Source organism: Delphinapterus leucas, chromosome 6 (assembly GCF_059928025.1).
Source record: "Delphinapterus leucas isolate spDelLeu-1000000601 "Yukka" chromosome 6, BTC_Dleu_Yukka2, whole genome shotgun sequence".
Lineage (NCBI taxonomy): Eukaryota > Metazoa > Chordata > Mammalia > Artiodactyla > Monodontidae > Delphinapterus > Delphinapterus leucas.
The window spans coordinates 69,943,984-69,958,282 of NC_143134.1; the positions used below are offsets into that span (position 1 = coordinate 69,943,984).

At 41.4% G+C, this 14,299-nt stretch overlaps 1 protein-coding gene across 4 annotated transcripts in view; it reads left to right on the forward strand.

Annotated features, from left to right (window-relative positions):
* The window catches only part of AK3 (adenylate kinase 3), a 51,846-nt gene that overhangs the window by 4,148 nt on the left and 33,399 nt on the right, over positions 1-14,299 (forward strand). For 2 of the 4 annotated variants that reach the window (XM_022573632.2, XM_022573631.2), the window contains exon 1: positions 8,974-9,224. The exons of 1 other annotated variant lie outside the window; for it this stretch is intronic. In XM_022573632.2, coding sequence (XP_022429340.1) covers positions 9,074-9,224 — 151 coding nt within the window. In that variant the 5' untranslated portion in view covers positions 8,974-9,073. Of the gene's footprint in view, positions 1-8,970; positions 9,225-14,299 lie in introns of those variants that run through there. One more of the 4 variants, XM_089913240.1, reaches the window with a different exon arrangement.

The window sequence follows — 14,299 nt, forward strand, 5'->3', positions numbered from 1 at the left end:
CACTCTGGGACAGGCGTGATCTCCATTTTACTGTTGAGGGTGAGGCGCAGAAATGTCAAGTACTTGCCGAAGTTTACAGAGCTAATGAGTGACTGAGGCAGGACTAGGACCCAGCTCTTCTACTTTGCACTTCATTCTTTGTCACTTCATTCTGTTGTGGAGAGTATTTGATGAGGCAGATATTGCAAATGTTCACTGAAGAGATAGTGATATTTAAAAGAATTGCCTGCAGATTTAAATTTTCCTTTGCTTTATTATTATTATTATTCTTTATTTTTTTCACAGTACTCATTACTATCCTCTTTCCCTTCCACATATGGGAAGGAAAACTTGAGTATAGAGGTTTTGCTGCGTTCACTGCGGCTACATTCCTAGAACATCAGTAAATGCTAATTGGATTAAAATGAATCTAATTCATGCATAATGAAAGTGTGATGTCATCAATTATACTTCAATAAAGTTTTAAAAAGCTGAAGAAAATCCACTTTTTTAAAAAATAAATTTATTTATATTTATTTTTGGCTGCGTTGGGTCTTTGTTGCTGTGCACAGGCTTTCTCTGTTTCTCTAGCTGCAGCAAGTGGGGGCTACTCTTGGTTGCGGTGTGCAGGCTTCTCATTGCGGTGGCTTCTTTTGTTGCTGAGCATGGGCTCTAGGCGCGCGGGCTTCAGTAGTTGTGGTTCACGGGCTCTAGCACAGGCTCAGTAGTTGGGGCTCACGGGCTTAGTTGCTTTATGGCATGTGGGATCTTCCCGGACCAGGGCTCGAACCCGTGTCTCCTGCATTGGCAGGAGGATTCTTAACCACTGTGCCACCAGGGAAGCCCTGTCTTTTTTTTTTTTTTTTTTTTTTTAAGGTGATATATTAGATGGGATTTGTTGGGGGTTTTTTTAAGGTGGTTTTTTGGGGGTAAAAATTATATATGCTCATTAAAATTTTTTTCAAATGGAACAGGAAAGTAAAAAAAATCAACATGTCACATCTGTTATGATGGCATACACACACAGAAAAGAGGCCATGTGATGATGCAGTGAGAAAGTGGCCATCTGCAGCCCAGGAAGAGAGCTCTCACCAGACACCAATCCTAATGACACCTAGATCTTGGAATTCCTTTAGAGCTGTAAGAAAATAAATATTTAAGCCACTCAGTCTATGGTATTTTGTTATGGCACCCCGGCAGATTAATGCTGGAAGTATGTTTACATTTCTCTTGAGTAACTGCCTGGGAGAGAGACTGCTTGGTTTTTTTGGTAGGTGTGCATTTAACTTTACAAGAAACTGCCAAACTTTTCCAGAGTGGTTGTACCACTTTGTATTCACGTCAGCAATGTATGAGAGTTGTAGTTATCCCAGATCCTCTTCAATATTTGGTGTGACCTGTTTTTTAAAATTTTAGCTGTTCTGGTGGTATACACTGGTATCTCATTATGGTTTTATTTTACATTTTCTTGATGACCAGTGATATTAAGCATCTTTTCATATGCCTGTTTTTCAATCATATAGCTTCTTTGATGAAGTATTTGTTCAGATTTTTTGCCCATTTTGTTATCAGGTTGTGTGTTTTGCCATTATTGAGTTGTAAGAGGTCTTTACATATCTTAGATACAAGCCTTTTATTAGATATCTATTTTGCAAAGATTTTCTCCTAGTGTATGTTTTTCCTTTACATTCTTTAAACATTGTTTTTCAAAGAGCATAAGTTTTTAATTTTGGTTAAACTCCAGTTTATAATGTTTTTCTTTTATGGTTCATTCTTTTTGTGTCCTATCTAAGAAATCTTTGCCTAAGCAAAAGTCACAAAGATTTTCTCTTAGGTTTCTTGTAGAAGTTTTATCATTTTAAACTTTTACATGGAGGTCTATGATCCATTCTGAGTTAATTATGGCATATGGCATGAGGTAAGAATTGAGTTTATGTTTTTCCACGTGGATATCCTATTATTCCAGCAACATTGTTAAAAAGACTATCTTTTTCTCCTTTGTCAAAAATGAATTGACCCTATGTATGAGTCTATTTCTGGACTCTATTCTGTTCCATTGATCCATATACCTATCTTTACATCAACAGCACACAATCTTAAATACTGCAGCCTTATAGTAAGTCTTGAAATCACGTAAAGTTCTCCATTTTTGTTCTTTCTCAAAATTGTATTGGCTAATCTAGGTTCCTTTTATTTCTACAAATTTTAAAATCAGCCTGTTAATTTTTATTTAAAAAACAAACCTGCTGAGATTGTGATTGAGACTATGTTGTATCTATAGATGATTTGGAGAGAACTGAGATTGTAGCCAAAACAATCACTGTTGTGGCCTCTCCCGTTGCAGAGCACAGGCTCCAGACGCGCAGGCTCATCGGCCATGGCTCATGGGCGCAGCCGCTCGGCGGCATGTGGGATCTTCCCAGCCCGGGGCACGCACCCGTGTCCCCTGCATCGGCAGATGGACTCTCAGCCACTGCGCCACCAGGGAAGCCCCAAACTGAGTGTTTTGATGCATATACATAGTATGTCTTTCCATTTATTTAGATCTTCTATAATTTTTCTCCGAAATGAGTTTTCAATATTCAGTTCTTGTATTCAATTTCTTAGATTTACCCCCAAATATTTTTTGATGTTATTACAAATGGCATCTTAAAAACTTTTTATTTGCAATTGTCTGTTTCTAGTGTGTAGAGATACCAATGTTGCTTTGTATTTGACTTTGAATCCAGAACACATTAGTTCTAGTAGCTTTTTTGTAGATTCCTTATGACTTTTTATATACATGGTCATTTGTGAATAAGACAGTTTTGTTTCTTCTTTTTCAATCTTCCTTGCTTTACTGCACTGTCTAGGAGCTCCAGAACACTGTTAAAGAGACACGATGACAGTAGATATCTTGGTCTTGTTCCCCACATTTGGGAGAATACATTCACCATTAACTGTGATGTTAGCTTAGGTTTTTTATAAATGCCCTTTATCAGATTGAGATGGTTCCCATCCATTCCTAGTTTTATGAGGTTTTTTTTTTTTTTTTTTTGCGGTACGTGGGCCTATCACTGTTGTGGCCTCTCCTGCTGCGGAGCACAGGCTCCGGACGCGCAGGCTCAGCGGCCATGGCTCACGGGCCTAGCCGCTCCGCGGCATGTGGGATCCTCCCGGACCGGGGCACGAACCCATGTCCCCTGCATCGGCAGGCGGACTCCCAACCACTGCCCCACCAGGGAAGCCAGTTTTCTGAGTTTTTAATCATAAATGGGTGTTGAACTTTATAAAATGATTTTTTGCCTCTATTGAGATAATCATATGGTTTTTCTTTTCAATTTGATAATATGGTGAATTATATTGATTGATTTTTTAAATGGCTATTGAGATATATTTCACACATCATACAATTCACTCATTTAAAGTGTACACTTCAGTGGTTTTTAATATATTCACAAAGGTGTGCAACCATCACTACAGTCCATTTTAGAACATTTTCATACCTCAAAAAGAAACTCTGTACCTTTTAGTTATTACCACCCTATCTTCCTTGTTCCCCATATTCCCCAGCCCCAAACACTACTAATCTACTTTCTGTCTCTATAGATTTCCCTACTCTGGACTTACATATAAATGGAACTATATAATATATGGCTTCTTTCACTTAGCATAGTGTTTTCAAGATTCATCCATGTTATAGCATGTATCAGTACTTTATTCCTTTTTATGGCCAAATAAAAAGTTTCATTGTATGAATATATTACATTTCATTTATCCATTCATCCATCGATGAACATGTGAAATGTTTCCACCTTTTGGCTATTATGAACAATGCTGCTATGAACATTCATGTACAAGTTTTTGTGTGGTGGACATATGTTTTCCATTTTCTTGAGTGTATACCTAGGAGTGAAATTGGGTTATATGATACTCTATGTTTAATTGTTTGAGAATTATCAGGCTGTTTTCCAAAGTGACTGAATCATTTTACATTTCCAACAGCAGTGCATGAAAACTCAGATTTCTCCATATTTTCACCCACACTTGTTCTTATCTGACTTTTAAATGTTAACCTCCTCCTTTCTTTCCAATTTTTCTCTTTCCTTCTGTCCTTCCCTTGTTTCCCTACTTCCTCTCTTCCCTTGGACAAATATGAACAATTTATAATATTATTGGGACTAAAGTATTTCCACCAAGAAACCCATTCCTCTGTGCTTTTAACACCTAAAAGCCTCTTCACTTAAAATCACCATTGACCTCTACACCCACATTTCTACTACATTTATCTCTGAATTTCTAATTCTAGTGGCCAAGCCTCCATCTGAATGCACTGCACTTCATCAATACTTCTAAGGACCTCAGAGTTTGAGAAGAACCTTAAAAGTTTCCTAGTCTAACTTATTTTGTTTAATGAAGAAAAGGGTGGAGGGAAGATTGAATGAAAAGAAGGTGGGAAAGAAGAGGAGGGAAGCAGAGCAAGGAGAAGAGAAGCAGCACCTAGCATATGCCTGGCATTTTACGTACACGATCCTATTTAAATTTCACAACGACCCCATGGGATTAATATCACCCTCCCCCTATTTCATAAATGAGGCAACTGAAGCTAAGAGAGGTTAATTATTTTGCTCAAGGTCCCTCAGCTTGTGAGAGTCAAATTTAGCTGTGTGCAACTCCAAATCCCGTGACCCAGAAAACTCTTGAATTTCAAGGAGGAGGACTACCCTCAGGGGCATATGATTACCCTATCCCTGGGTCCTGGGACAGAAATGCCCTGGATGGACCACAACTTCAGAACCGACGAGGCGTTATTAGGGGAATAACACAGTGTCTCCTCTCTGGAGGGAAGTCAGTGCTCTGATAGGAGTAGTTTTGTCCCAAAGGACAAGCAATGCCTCAGGCTAGGACAAAATGGTGAGGAAGTATGTTCTATGGCCAAGTTACAGTATTTGTCGCCTGGCAGGAACGACAAAGTGAGCTATGTGAGATGGTATGGAAAATTCCAAGATAAAACTTCAGAACATGCGTTACCTCAGTAGCAAAGGAAGCAACTCAGATTTCTGCAAGCTATTCAAAGAGCAGTAGCAATTTATAAAAATAGACAGAACCGAGTCATTACACAGCCATGTTCATTTGTTTCATTTTGCCTTTAACTTTTAGGGCTTGCTTTTGGAAACGTTAAAAAAAATTAAGTCTTGCTACATACTTAACAAAGTCACTCGTATAAACCAAACTACAATCAGAGAAGTCTGACCTCCATCTGCCCCATTCCTTCTGCCCCATTCCTTCCTTCCCCTAGAGGTAATCAGTTTTTGTTTGTTTAAATAAAACAAAAATTTTAATTTATTTTTAATTTTTTTTTCTATTTTTCTAAAACATAAAGATATATTCATATCTTCCTCCCCCCTCTGGTTAAGTGGTAGTATATAACCTTCAGCTTTGCCTCCTTGACGTTTTTTCACTGGCAATCATGCCATAGCACTCTACAGAGATACTTCTCATTTGCTTTTACAGCTGCACAGTATTCCAATATGTGAGTGGATCCTCATTTATCTGACCATTCTGATGGACTTTGGGATTGTTTCCACTTTTTTGCTATTACAAATAGTGTTCATTGCACAACCCTATGTATATATCTTTTTGTATTTTTGCTAGTGTATCTTTAGGTTAGATTCTTAGAAATGGAATTTCTGGATTGACAAGTGCACGTATATGAAATTTTGCTAGATATTGCCAAATTTCTCTCTCCATGGATTGTACCATTTTTGTATTCCCACTAGCAAAATGTGAATGCCTGTTTCCTCACTACCTTGTCAACACATTACGTTGTCAAACTTAGATTTTTGCCAATCTAATAGTTGAGAAATAGTATCTCACTATAGTTTTAATTTGCATTTCCTTTGTCATAAGTATGATTTAACATCTTTTCATATGGTTCTTTCAAGGGCTGTTAAATAGAGCCCTTTATTTTCATTTCTTTGGGCCTCTTTTCTCTTCCCCTACTTTTGTCTAGATCTTCTCTTTCTTTTTTCTCTAATATCCTTGTTCTGGACAGTTTGAATTCTACTCCCAGAATTCCCTCTCAGAGAAAGCATTTTCTATATTTCACCTAACATTTTTTGAAATTACTAATTCAGTTGTTGAATAGCTATGGGATTCTTGGCAAAACTATCCTCTGATATTTTCATCTATGCATTGTAAATGAAAAATAATCCTTTTTTTTTTTTTACGCTTAGAAATAATTTCAGTCAGTTCTCAGTCCTATCAGCAGAATCTGGCTCATTTAATCACTCCCTCCTTCTTGAAACACATTCCATCGACTTCCAAGATACTGCACTCACCTGTTTTCTTCCTAATTAACTTGCCTCTCCTCTCAGGCTCCTTCAGTGTTTCCTCCTCATCCCAAAATTTTGGCGAACCCCAGAACTCAGATTTCAGACCTCTTCTCCTCTCGTCTAAACTCACTCCCTAAGTGACTTTGTACTAGCTCATGAATTTAAATATATCAACAACTCCCAGATTTTACATCTCCAGCCTGGACCTCTACTATGTAGTCAAAATTTGTACATCTAACTGTTTCCTTATCAATTCCTGTGGATGTCCCAAAGGCATCTCCAACTTAACTTACCCCAAACAACACTGATATTCTCCCCAAACCTGTTTCTCCTACAGTTTTTCCAATCTCAGGTAATGACAGTTCTATTTTTCTAGTAGCTCAGGGAGAAATTCTTTCTCCACTCTCTAATCCACCTACCCCTGGTGGTGGATTAGAGAGTCCCGTGGCTACAACTGGCAGCTCAGCTGGAATGGCTGGACCGACTCAGATCGCTGGCCCTCTCTCCACATGGTCTTCTCTCAGACTTCTTTGGATCTGGCCTCTTCAGGAGTTCTAGAGGGCAAGCTCCAACATACAAGCATTTTTAAATCTCTTTTTGACTCACACTTTCTGTTGTATTAATGTATTATTTGAGCTCAGTGTCTTTACCACTGGGGCAAGTTCAAGGGTGAAGAACCAGCCCATACAAATGTGTGTGCATGGCCAAATGACTGTGCTAAGCCCAGCTGCCAGGAGATTTCTCAGTTTGGCAGTTACTTATTCATTCCTCATTCATAATCCACAAACTTTAGCAAAGCTGCAGTTAGTTGGCATTTTGTGGGGCCTGGTGATGTGACCACAACACTCAGCTTTTCCTCCCCAGTGATGGGATGATTCCTCCGCTATTTTGTTTGTTTTCTTTCTAAGCCAAATATCCCCAGGATTTTCTTTCAGGTTTCTTTTGCAGCTAAACCCTCAAATGTTCCCAGCTTTGGAGATTAGAATGACTCTCTATGCACCTAGTTCTCTAGTGTTTCATAACTTGTACTTGTCCAGACCTTTTCATTCTTTTGTTAGTTCTGTTTCTTAAGTTCTCTGATCCTTTCATTTATGTTCTTTTTCTTTACTTAATCCTCTCCTCTGCTTTCCATGGGTTATTTTGATGTCTTTTTTCTAACTATATGAGTTGAATGCTTAATTCATTTATTTTCTTTCTTTCTTTCTTAGTAATAAATACATACGAGCTACTAAATTTCTTTCCAAGTACAGCACTGTCTACCCATTAAATCCCCCCATCCACTCACCCAGCTCAGATTCACTGGGGAGCAAGATTTCCCTTACCACCTCACTCTGAAATAATTTCTATCTTTTAAATTGAAAGCAGTTTTGGGCCACTCGGCAACTTCTGAGGAGGACGGAACTGTGTTTATTTTCACAGAGCCTTCTCGCTGCCTTAGCATAGTGACCTTCCACAAAGAAACGATAATAATAGTGGATGACTTTAATGTAATATTGAACACTTACCCTGTAGCTGGCATTACACACATTATTTTAACAACTCCATACTAATCTTCCATGCCCATTTTACAGAGGAAATAGGTAGGAAATTTTTGTCTTGTGTTTCTATTCCTGGAACATGACAAACATTCCACGTTAGGGCCTTTTCCCCTTGACTTTGTCCCTCTCCCTCCACCTTCCCATTCAGTGCTAAGAGCAAATGCCATTTCTTCAAAGCTTTACTGACCACCCAATCTAAGACAGCCTCCCTCTACACATTGTATTTTATTTTGTTCATAGTACTATCTCAAATTACCTTGCTCATTTATCTGTTTCCTTGTTATGACCTGCTTCCACCACTAGACTTTCAAATCCAAGGAGCAGGAATTTTACTGAATAAATATTTATGGCATCAATGCAAACAGTGGAGCCTGAGGAGGAGCCAATACTTTTAGGCTCGGCTGCGTAAAAGCAACAGTTCCTTTTGAATCCGAAAGTGTGATCCTGGGAAGTAAGAGACACCCCTCAACAGACCTGTGACTTACAGCACCTCACTCATTTTCAACTGGGATTCCTCTTCTGTGAAATGAGGAGGAAGGCCCTTTTGGTTCATTGCCACCCACTGGGACTCTACCTAGACAAACGTACCTTAACGGCCTGCGTGAGAATGCAAGGGAGCAGGAAAAGTCGCTCAGCAGCAGAGGAGGAGAGGGGAAGGGAGGGGAGGGAACTGCGGTCTTGGGAGGAGGAGAGGGGGACCTCTGAAGACCCAGGGAGCCGAGGGGCACGGGTGGTGGCGAGGGGGCAGCAAGTGGGAACCGCGCGGAGGACGGCGCTGGGGTTGGGAGAGGCCCCGGGCGGGCGCTGTCGATCCCCTGGGACTGGGCAGGACGGGGCGGGGCACTGACAGGTGCGAGGTGTGGATCTGAGGGAAGTGGGGGGCATTCAGGGGTCACGGAGGAGGGCCCCCAGAGGCGGAGGAAAGCAAAGGGGATGCGGGGGGAGCTGGCGGGTGGGGAGGAGGCGCGGAGGGCCGCGGGCTGTGTGGGGCGGCCGAGTCGCTCGCAAGGGTCGCTGCTGGAGTGCCGAGGGGGCGCGGCTTGCGCGGGCCGGGCGGGGTCAGGCGCGGGGGGTGGGGTGGGGGGGGTTCCCGGGTCGCCAGGGGCGGGCGCGGCAGCCCGGCGGGGCTTGGGTGGGGCTGGCCCGGAGGCTGTCGCCTCACTTCCGGGAGCGCCTTGGCGCGGAGGCCGTAGGTTTCTTGCAGCGCTGCCAGCCGGCCGGCCCCGGCCTCTCTCGGCGGCCATGGGGGCGTCTGCGCGGCTAGTGCGCGCAGCTATCATGGGGGCGCCGGGCTCCGGCAAGGGCACCGTGTCCTCGCGCATCACCAGACACTTCGAGCTGAAGCACCTCTCCAGCGGGGACCTGCTCCGAGACAATATGCTTCGGGGCACAGGTGGGAGCCCGGGCGGGAGGGGTGCGCTGTCGTCCCGGTGGGGATTTGTGGGCGGAGGGACCGGGGCTCGGGAAGTGGGTCCCAGGAATGCGGGTCCAGGGGTGTGGGCGCAGCATCTCCCAATTGCCGCCCGGGGGGTGGGGGTGGGGAAGTCCTCGAGCTGCTGAGATACTGTTCCCCGAAACCTTTGGCCTCAGGTGGGTTATTGAGGGAACGCACTAGGAAATTAGGACACATTCGAAGCTCAAAGATTAAAGAAAACCACATGGCTTTGAGAGGTATGTCCAGCCCCAGTCGCAGCTGCTCCTAAGGGTCCGTGATCATTGTGTGGCTTATTCTCTGTCAGCCCTTGCGCTTGGAGAACTGTTAGAGCTCTCTTTCTTTTCTTTTTTGTTTTATAAATTTATTTATTTTTGGCTCTGTTGGGTCTTCGTTGCTGCGCACTGGTTTTCTCTAGTTGTGGGGAGCTGGACTACTCTTTGTTGCGGTGCTCGGGCTCCTCATTGCAGTGGCTTCTCTTGTGGAGCACCGGCTCTAGGTGAGCGAGCTTCAGTAGTTGCAGCGTGTGGGCTCAGTAGTTGTGGCGAGTGGGCTCTAGAGCGCAGGCTCAGTAGTTGTGGCGCACAGGCTTAGTTGCTCTGCGGGATGTGGGGTCTTCCCGGACCAGGGCTTGAACCCCTGCCCCCTCCATTGGTAGGTGGATTCTTAACCACTGCGCCACCAGGGAAGCCCAGCGCTTTCTTTTTTAACTTTTTGTTTGTTTGTTAAACGCTATGGAATTTTCTGGTTTTGACCTTTCCCCCATAATCTGAAGGCCAATATTATTTACCCTCCTTGCTGTCACAAAATTGGCTTAGATCTTTAGACACGAAAGCTGTTCTTGTGCATGGTTATCTGAAAGATTGTTTTGTTTCTCATGCCAAAAAAATTCTTGCAACTCAGCACGAAATCGAGTCAACAAACTGTACACTTTACAATGGGTGGATTTTATGTAAATTATATCTTAAGAAAGCTGTTTTCCAAAAGTAACAGCAAGGTGAGTTTTTTTTTTTTTCTCTCTCAAAAGTGTTGACCTTTACTATCCAAAACAAAGTCATTTTGAAGCTCCTTTTAAAAATTAGGACTAACTCCTTGCACAAGGTAAAAAAGGATTGGAAACAGTATGGAAGTACATAATATTAAAAGTAAAACTCTCTCTCATTCCCTGCCTCAGTCTCATTCTTCAGAGGGGAGCAGTGTTATGTGCTTGCTTTTAGAAATCTGTATTTGTGTATAAGCACATACAGGGCATATGTATATCCCATGTTTTATGCAATATGTAATCCTACTAAATATGTGTTCTGCACCAGTGTGTTTTCACTATATCTAGGATATTTTTCCACACGAAAACACAGAAATCCATTTCATTATTTAACATTTGTATAGGTATCTATTTGCTGGATCTGCCATGGTTTATTTAACCGATCCCCTATTGATGGGTTATATAGGTTATTTCTAGGTGGGTTTTTTTTGTTTGTTTCAGAATACTGACATTCAAATGAAAAAACTGCTTTTAGCTTGTCTTGTGGAGTTCTTTGGTTTATCACCTAATCTGGTGAATTACTACTTTTATTTTTCTCCTAACATTGATCTTTAAAAAAATCATAAAGTATTAAACTTCAGAAGGTTAAACTGTTTGGCTCACTTCGTAGTGTTCTTGATGCAACAGATTGCATTAGGTAACAATAAACAATCCCCGGTACTGCACCATCTTGGGGCAAGGTTGTTCAAAGTGGGAAGGAGTAAAGAATACTTAAGCGATTCTCTGAAAAATAACTCAGCAGTGAGGCATAATTGAGTGTTAGAGAACACCTTCAGTGAAGAGTTAAAGATATGTTAACTTGGGAAAACACAAAGCATTGAAAAAAATTAAATTTAAAGCAAATTAAGTAAACTTTTATTTTAAATTAAGAAACAACCCTCTTTATTTATCCTTAACATCCCATGATAAGCCCGCCATCCTCTTCCTGACTCCACAACATGAAAAGAGAGGCTAGAGGGAGGGAGGAGAGGATCACTGGGAAAGATGTGCAGCCTGCCTTAGACGCCTGCTCTTTCTGGAGTCTCTACAGGCAATTCTTTAACAAAGAAAACAGAAAATGGAGTTGAGGGAGGTGTCATGAGATTGTTATTACAGATGTTCTGTATCTCAGGACTAAGAATATATTCTCAAAAAATATTTGTGAATGGATTGGATATTTCCCCCAGGATCAGAGCCAAAGGAGAGGTGTAACCTTTTATTTAAAAAATACTGCTTAATGTTTTTTGATACCAAGAGTAAAGTATATTTACTATAAAGGAAGGAAAACACTTCATGGGAGTATAAAAAAGAAAATTGAAGTCCTGTATAGTTCTACCACCCAGAGACAATTATAATTAACCCTTTGGTGCTTTTTCTTTTTTTTCTTTCTCCTTTTTGTTTTTTTAAATGTATATTTATTTATGTTATTTATTATTTTTGTCTGTGTTGGGTCTTAGTTGCGGCACACCGGATCTTCGTTGAGGCATGCAGGATCTTTCGTTGCAGCACAGGCTCTTCCTTGTGGTGCACGGACTTCTGTCTAGTTGTGGCGTGCGGGTTTTCTCTTCTCTAGTTGCGGTGCGCAGGCTCTAGGGCACGCGAGCTCAGTAGTTGTGGTGTGCAGGCTTAGTTGCCCCCGTGGCATGTGGTATCTTATTTCCCTGACCGGAATTGAACCGGTATCCCCTGCATTGGAAGGCAGATTTACCATTGGACCACCAGGGAAGTCCCTCTCTTTTTTTCTCTGTTGCATTTGTATGTCTTTGCAGACTTGTAGTCTAAATGATTGCTTAGATACCTTTTTTTACACTTATGTGAGCATGTTCACACATCACTAAGCAGTCTTTTAGTTTCATCAAGATTGCACAATTGTTAATTGAAACATTTTCCTATTATTATACACTTATGTGGTTAACCATTCTTTGTTATAATTAATACTGTTATGATTATCCTTGTACATGAACATTTGGCAGCATCTCTACTTATTTGCTTCAAATAAATTCCCTAGTGATGAATTTCTATAAATACAGTACCATCAGATATGCTAAGGAAGGATGGTGCCAATTTACTTTCCAACCACCATTTCATGATGATGCTGTATTATATAACCCATGGCTGTATTTTATAGCTAAAGTTTAAAATCATCCCAGCAGATGTGATAAAGACACTGGAAATATGTGGGAACCTGTTGACTGTAGCAAACCTGGAGTAACTGTAGACCACCACTGAACCCTGCAGTCAGGAAACTTGAGTCTGCCCCTTTGTCATTAGTCCAGCCCTCTCATTTAGAGATGAGGAAACCGAGTTCAGGAGAGGTTAAAGAACTTGCTCAATAATAGAAACCAGTCGCTGGGAGACAAAAGTGGACACCCAGGTCTCCTTGTATGCCAATTAAATTACTCTCTCCATTATGCAACATTTCCAAACTTGAGGTTCATGAGATAATTTTAGGTAGACAAAAACATTTCTCAAAAATTTTTCTCAAAAATTAAATGCAAATAAAAAATCAATAAAATTTTTTATTTCAAAGTGTATTTGAAAAATGATAACTAGCACACCAACCCTTTAATTTTGTGAACATTATAGCTTATTAAATTAAAAAGCTGGACTTCCCTGATGGCCCAGTGGTTAAGAATCTGCCTGCCAATGCAGGGAACACAGGTTCGATATCCCTGGTCCGGGAAGATCCCAACATGCTGCGGAGCACCTCAGCCTGTGTGCCACAATACTCAGCTTGCACTCAAGAGCCCGTGAGCCACAACTACTGAGCCCATGTGATTCAACTACTGAAGCCCACGTGCCTAGAGCCCGCGCTCCGCAACAAGAGAAGCCACCGCAATGAGAAGCCCATACACTGCAACAAAGAGGGGCCCCCACTTTTAGCAACTAGAGAAAGCCTGCACACAGCAATGAAAACCCAATGCAGCCAATAAATAAATAATTAATTAATTTTTAAAAAAAATTAAAAAGCTGAGTCACTTTAAAGAAAATTATACAGTAAATAATAGTTCAGCTATGGCAGAAATTGTAAGGTTGCCATGTGATTGCCCAAAGTTTGAGAAACGGCACTGCAGCTTAGTGCTTCTCAAAGACATAATCCTGGACTAGATGGCTACCCCTTTTGGATCTCATTTGTTCTCATTTGTAAGTTGGGGAAGTTGAACTCAGTAGGTAATCCTCAAAGCCTCTGTCAGCTCCCAAGTTTCTGTATGTCTAACAAAACTTCTATTATGTACACACAGGCAGCATAGATGTGCCTAATTAGAATGATATTGACAGAGCAAATTATTTTTGTAATGGCAAAAATTTTGATTTGTATTGAAAATAGGCAATACATTTACATGGTTTTGAGTTCCAAAAAATTTAAAAGGACATTTAGTGAAAAGATCCTTTCAGAGCTATTTCATGCACATACAACCCAGAGTTTACCTATTCTTCCCTCTGTTCTTTTTTTCTTTTTTACACAAGTGATAGTAAACTGTAAGTACAGTTTTCTACCTTTAACAATATTGCTTTCTGTGAGGATTGCTCCATTTCTTTTTTTCTAACAAGGTAAGTTAGGCCTTTCTAAAATTCCATGGGTAGAATCCAGGATAGGGACTTCCCTGGTTAAGTGGTTAAGAATCAGCCTGCCAATGCAGGGGACATGGGTTCAAGCCCTGGTCCAGGAAGATCCCACATGCCGCGGAGCAACTAAGCCTGTGTGCCGCAACTACTGAGCTTGCGCTCTAGAGCCCACAAGCCACAACTACTGAAGCCCACGAGCCTAGAGCCCATGCTCTGCAACAGGAGAAGCCACCGCAATGAGAAGCTCACGCGCTGCAACAAAGAGTAGCCCCTGCTCGCCACAACTAGAGAAAGCCCATGCGCAGCAGCAGAGACCCAATGCAGCCAAAACTAAATAAATAAATATGTGTTTATTTATTGGGGGGAAAAAAGAATCAAGGATAATCCAGGCAGCTCATCTCTCTAGCTATCCATTCATTCATCCATCCGTGGATTTGTCAAGCACCCA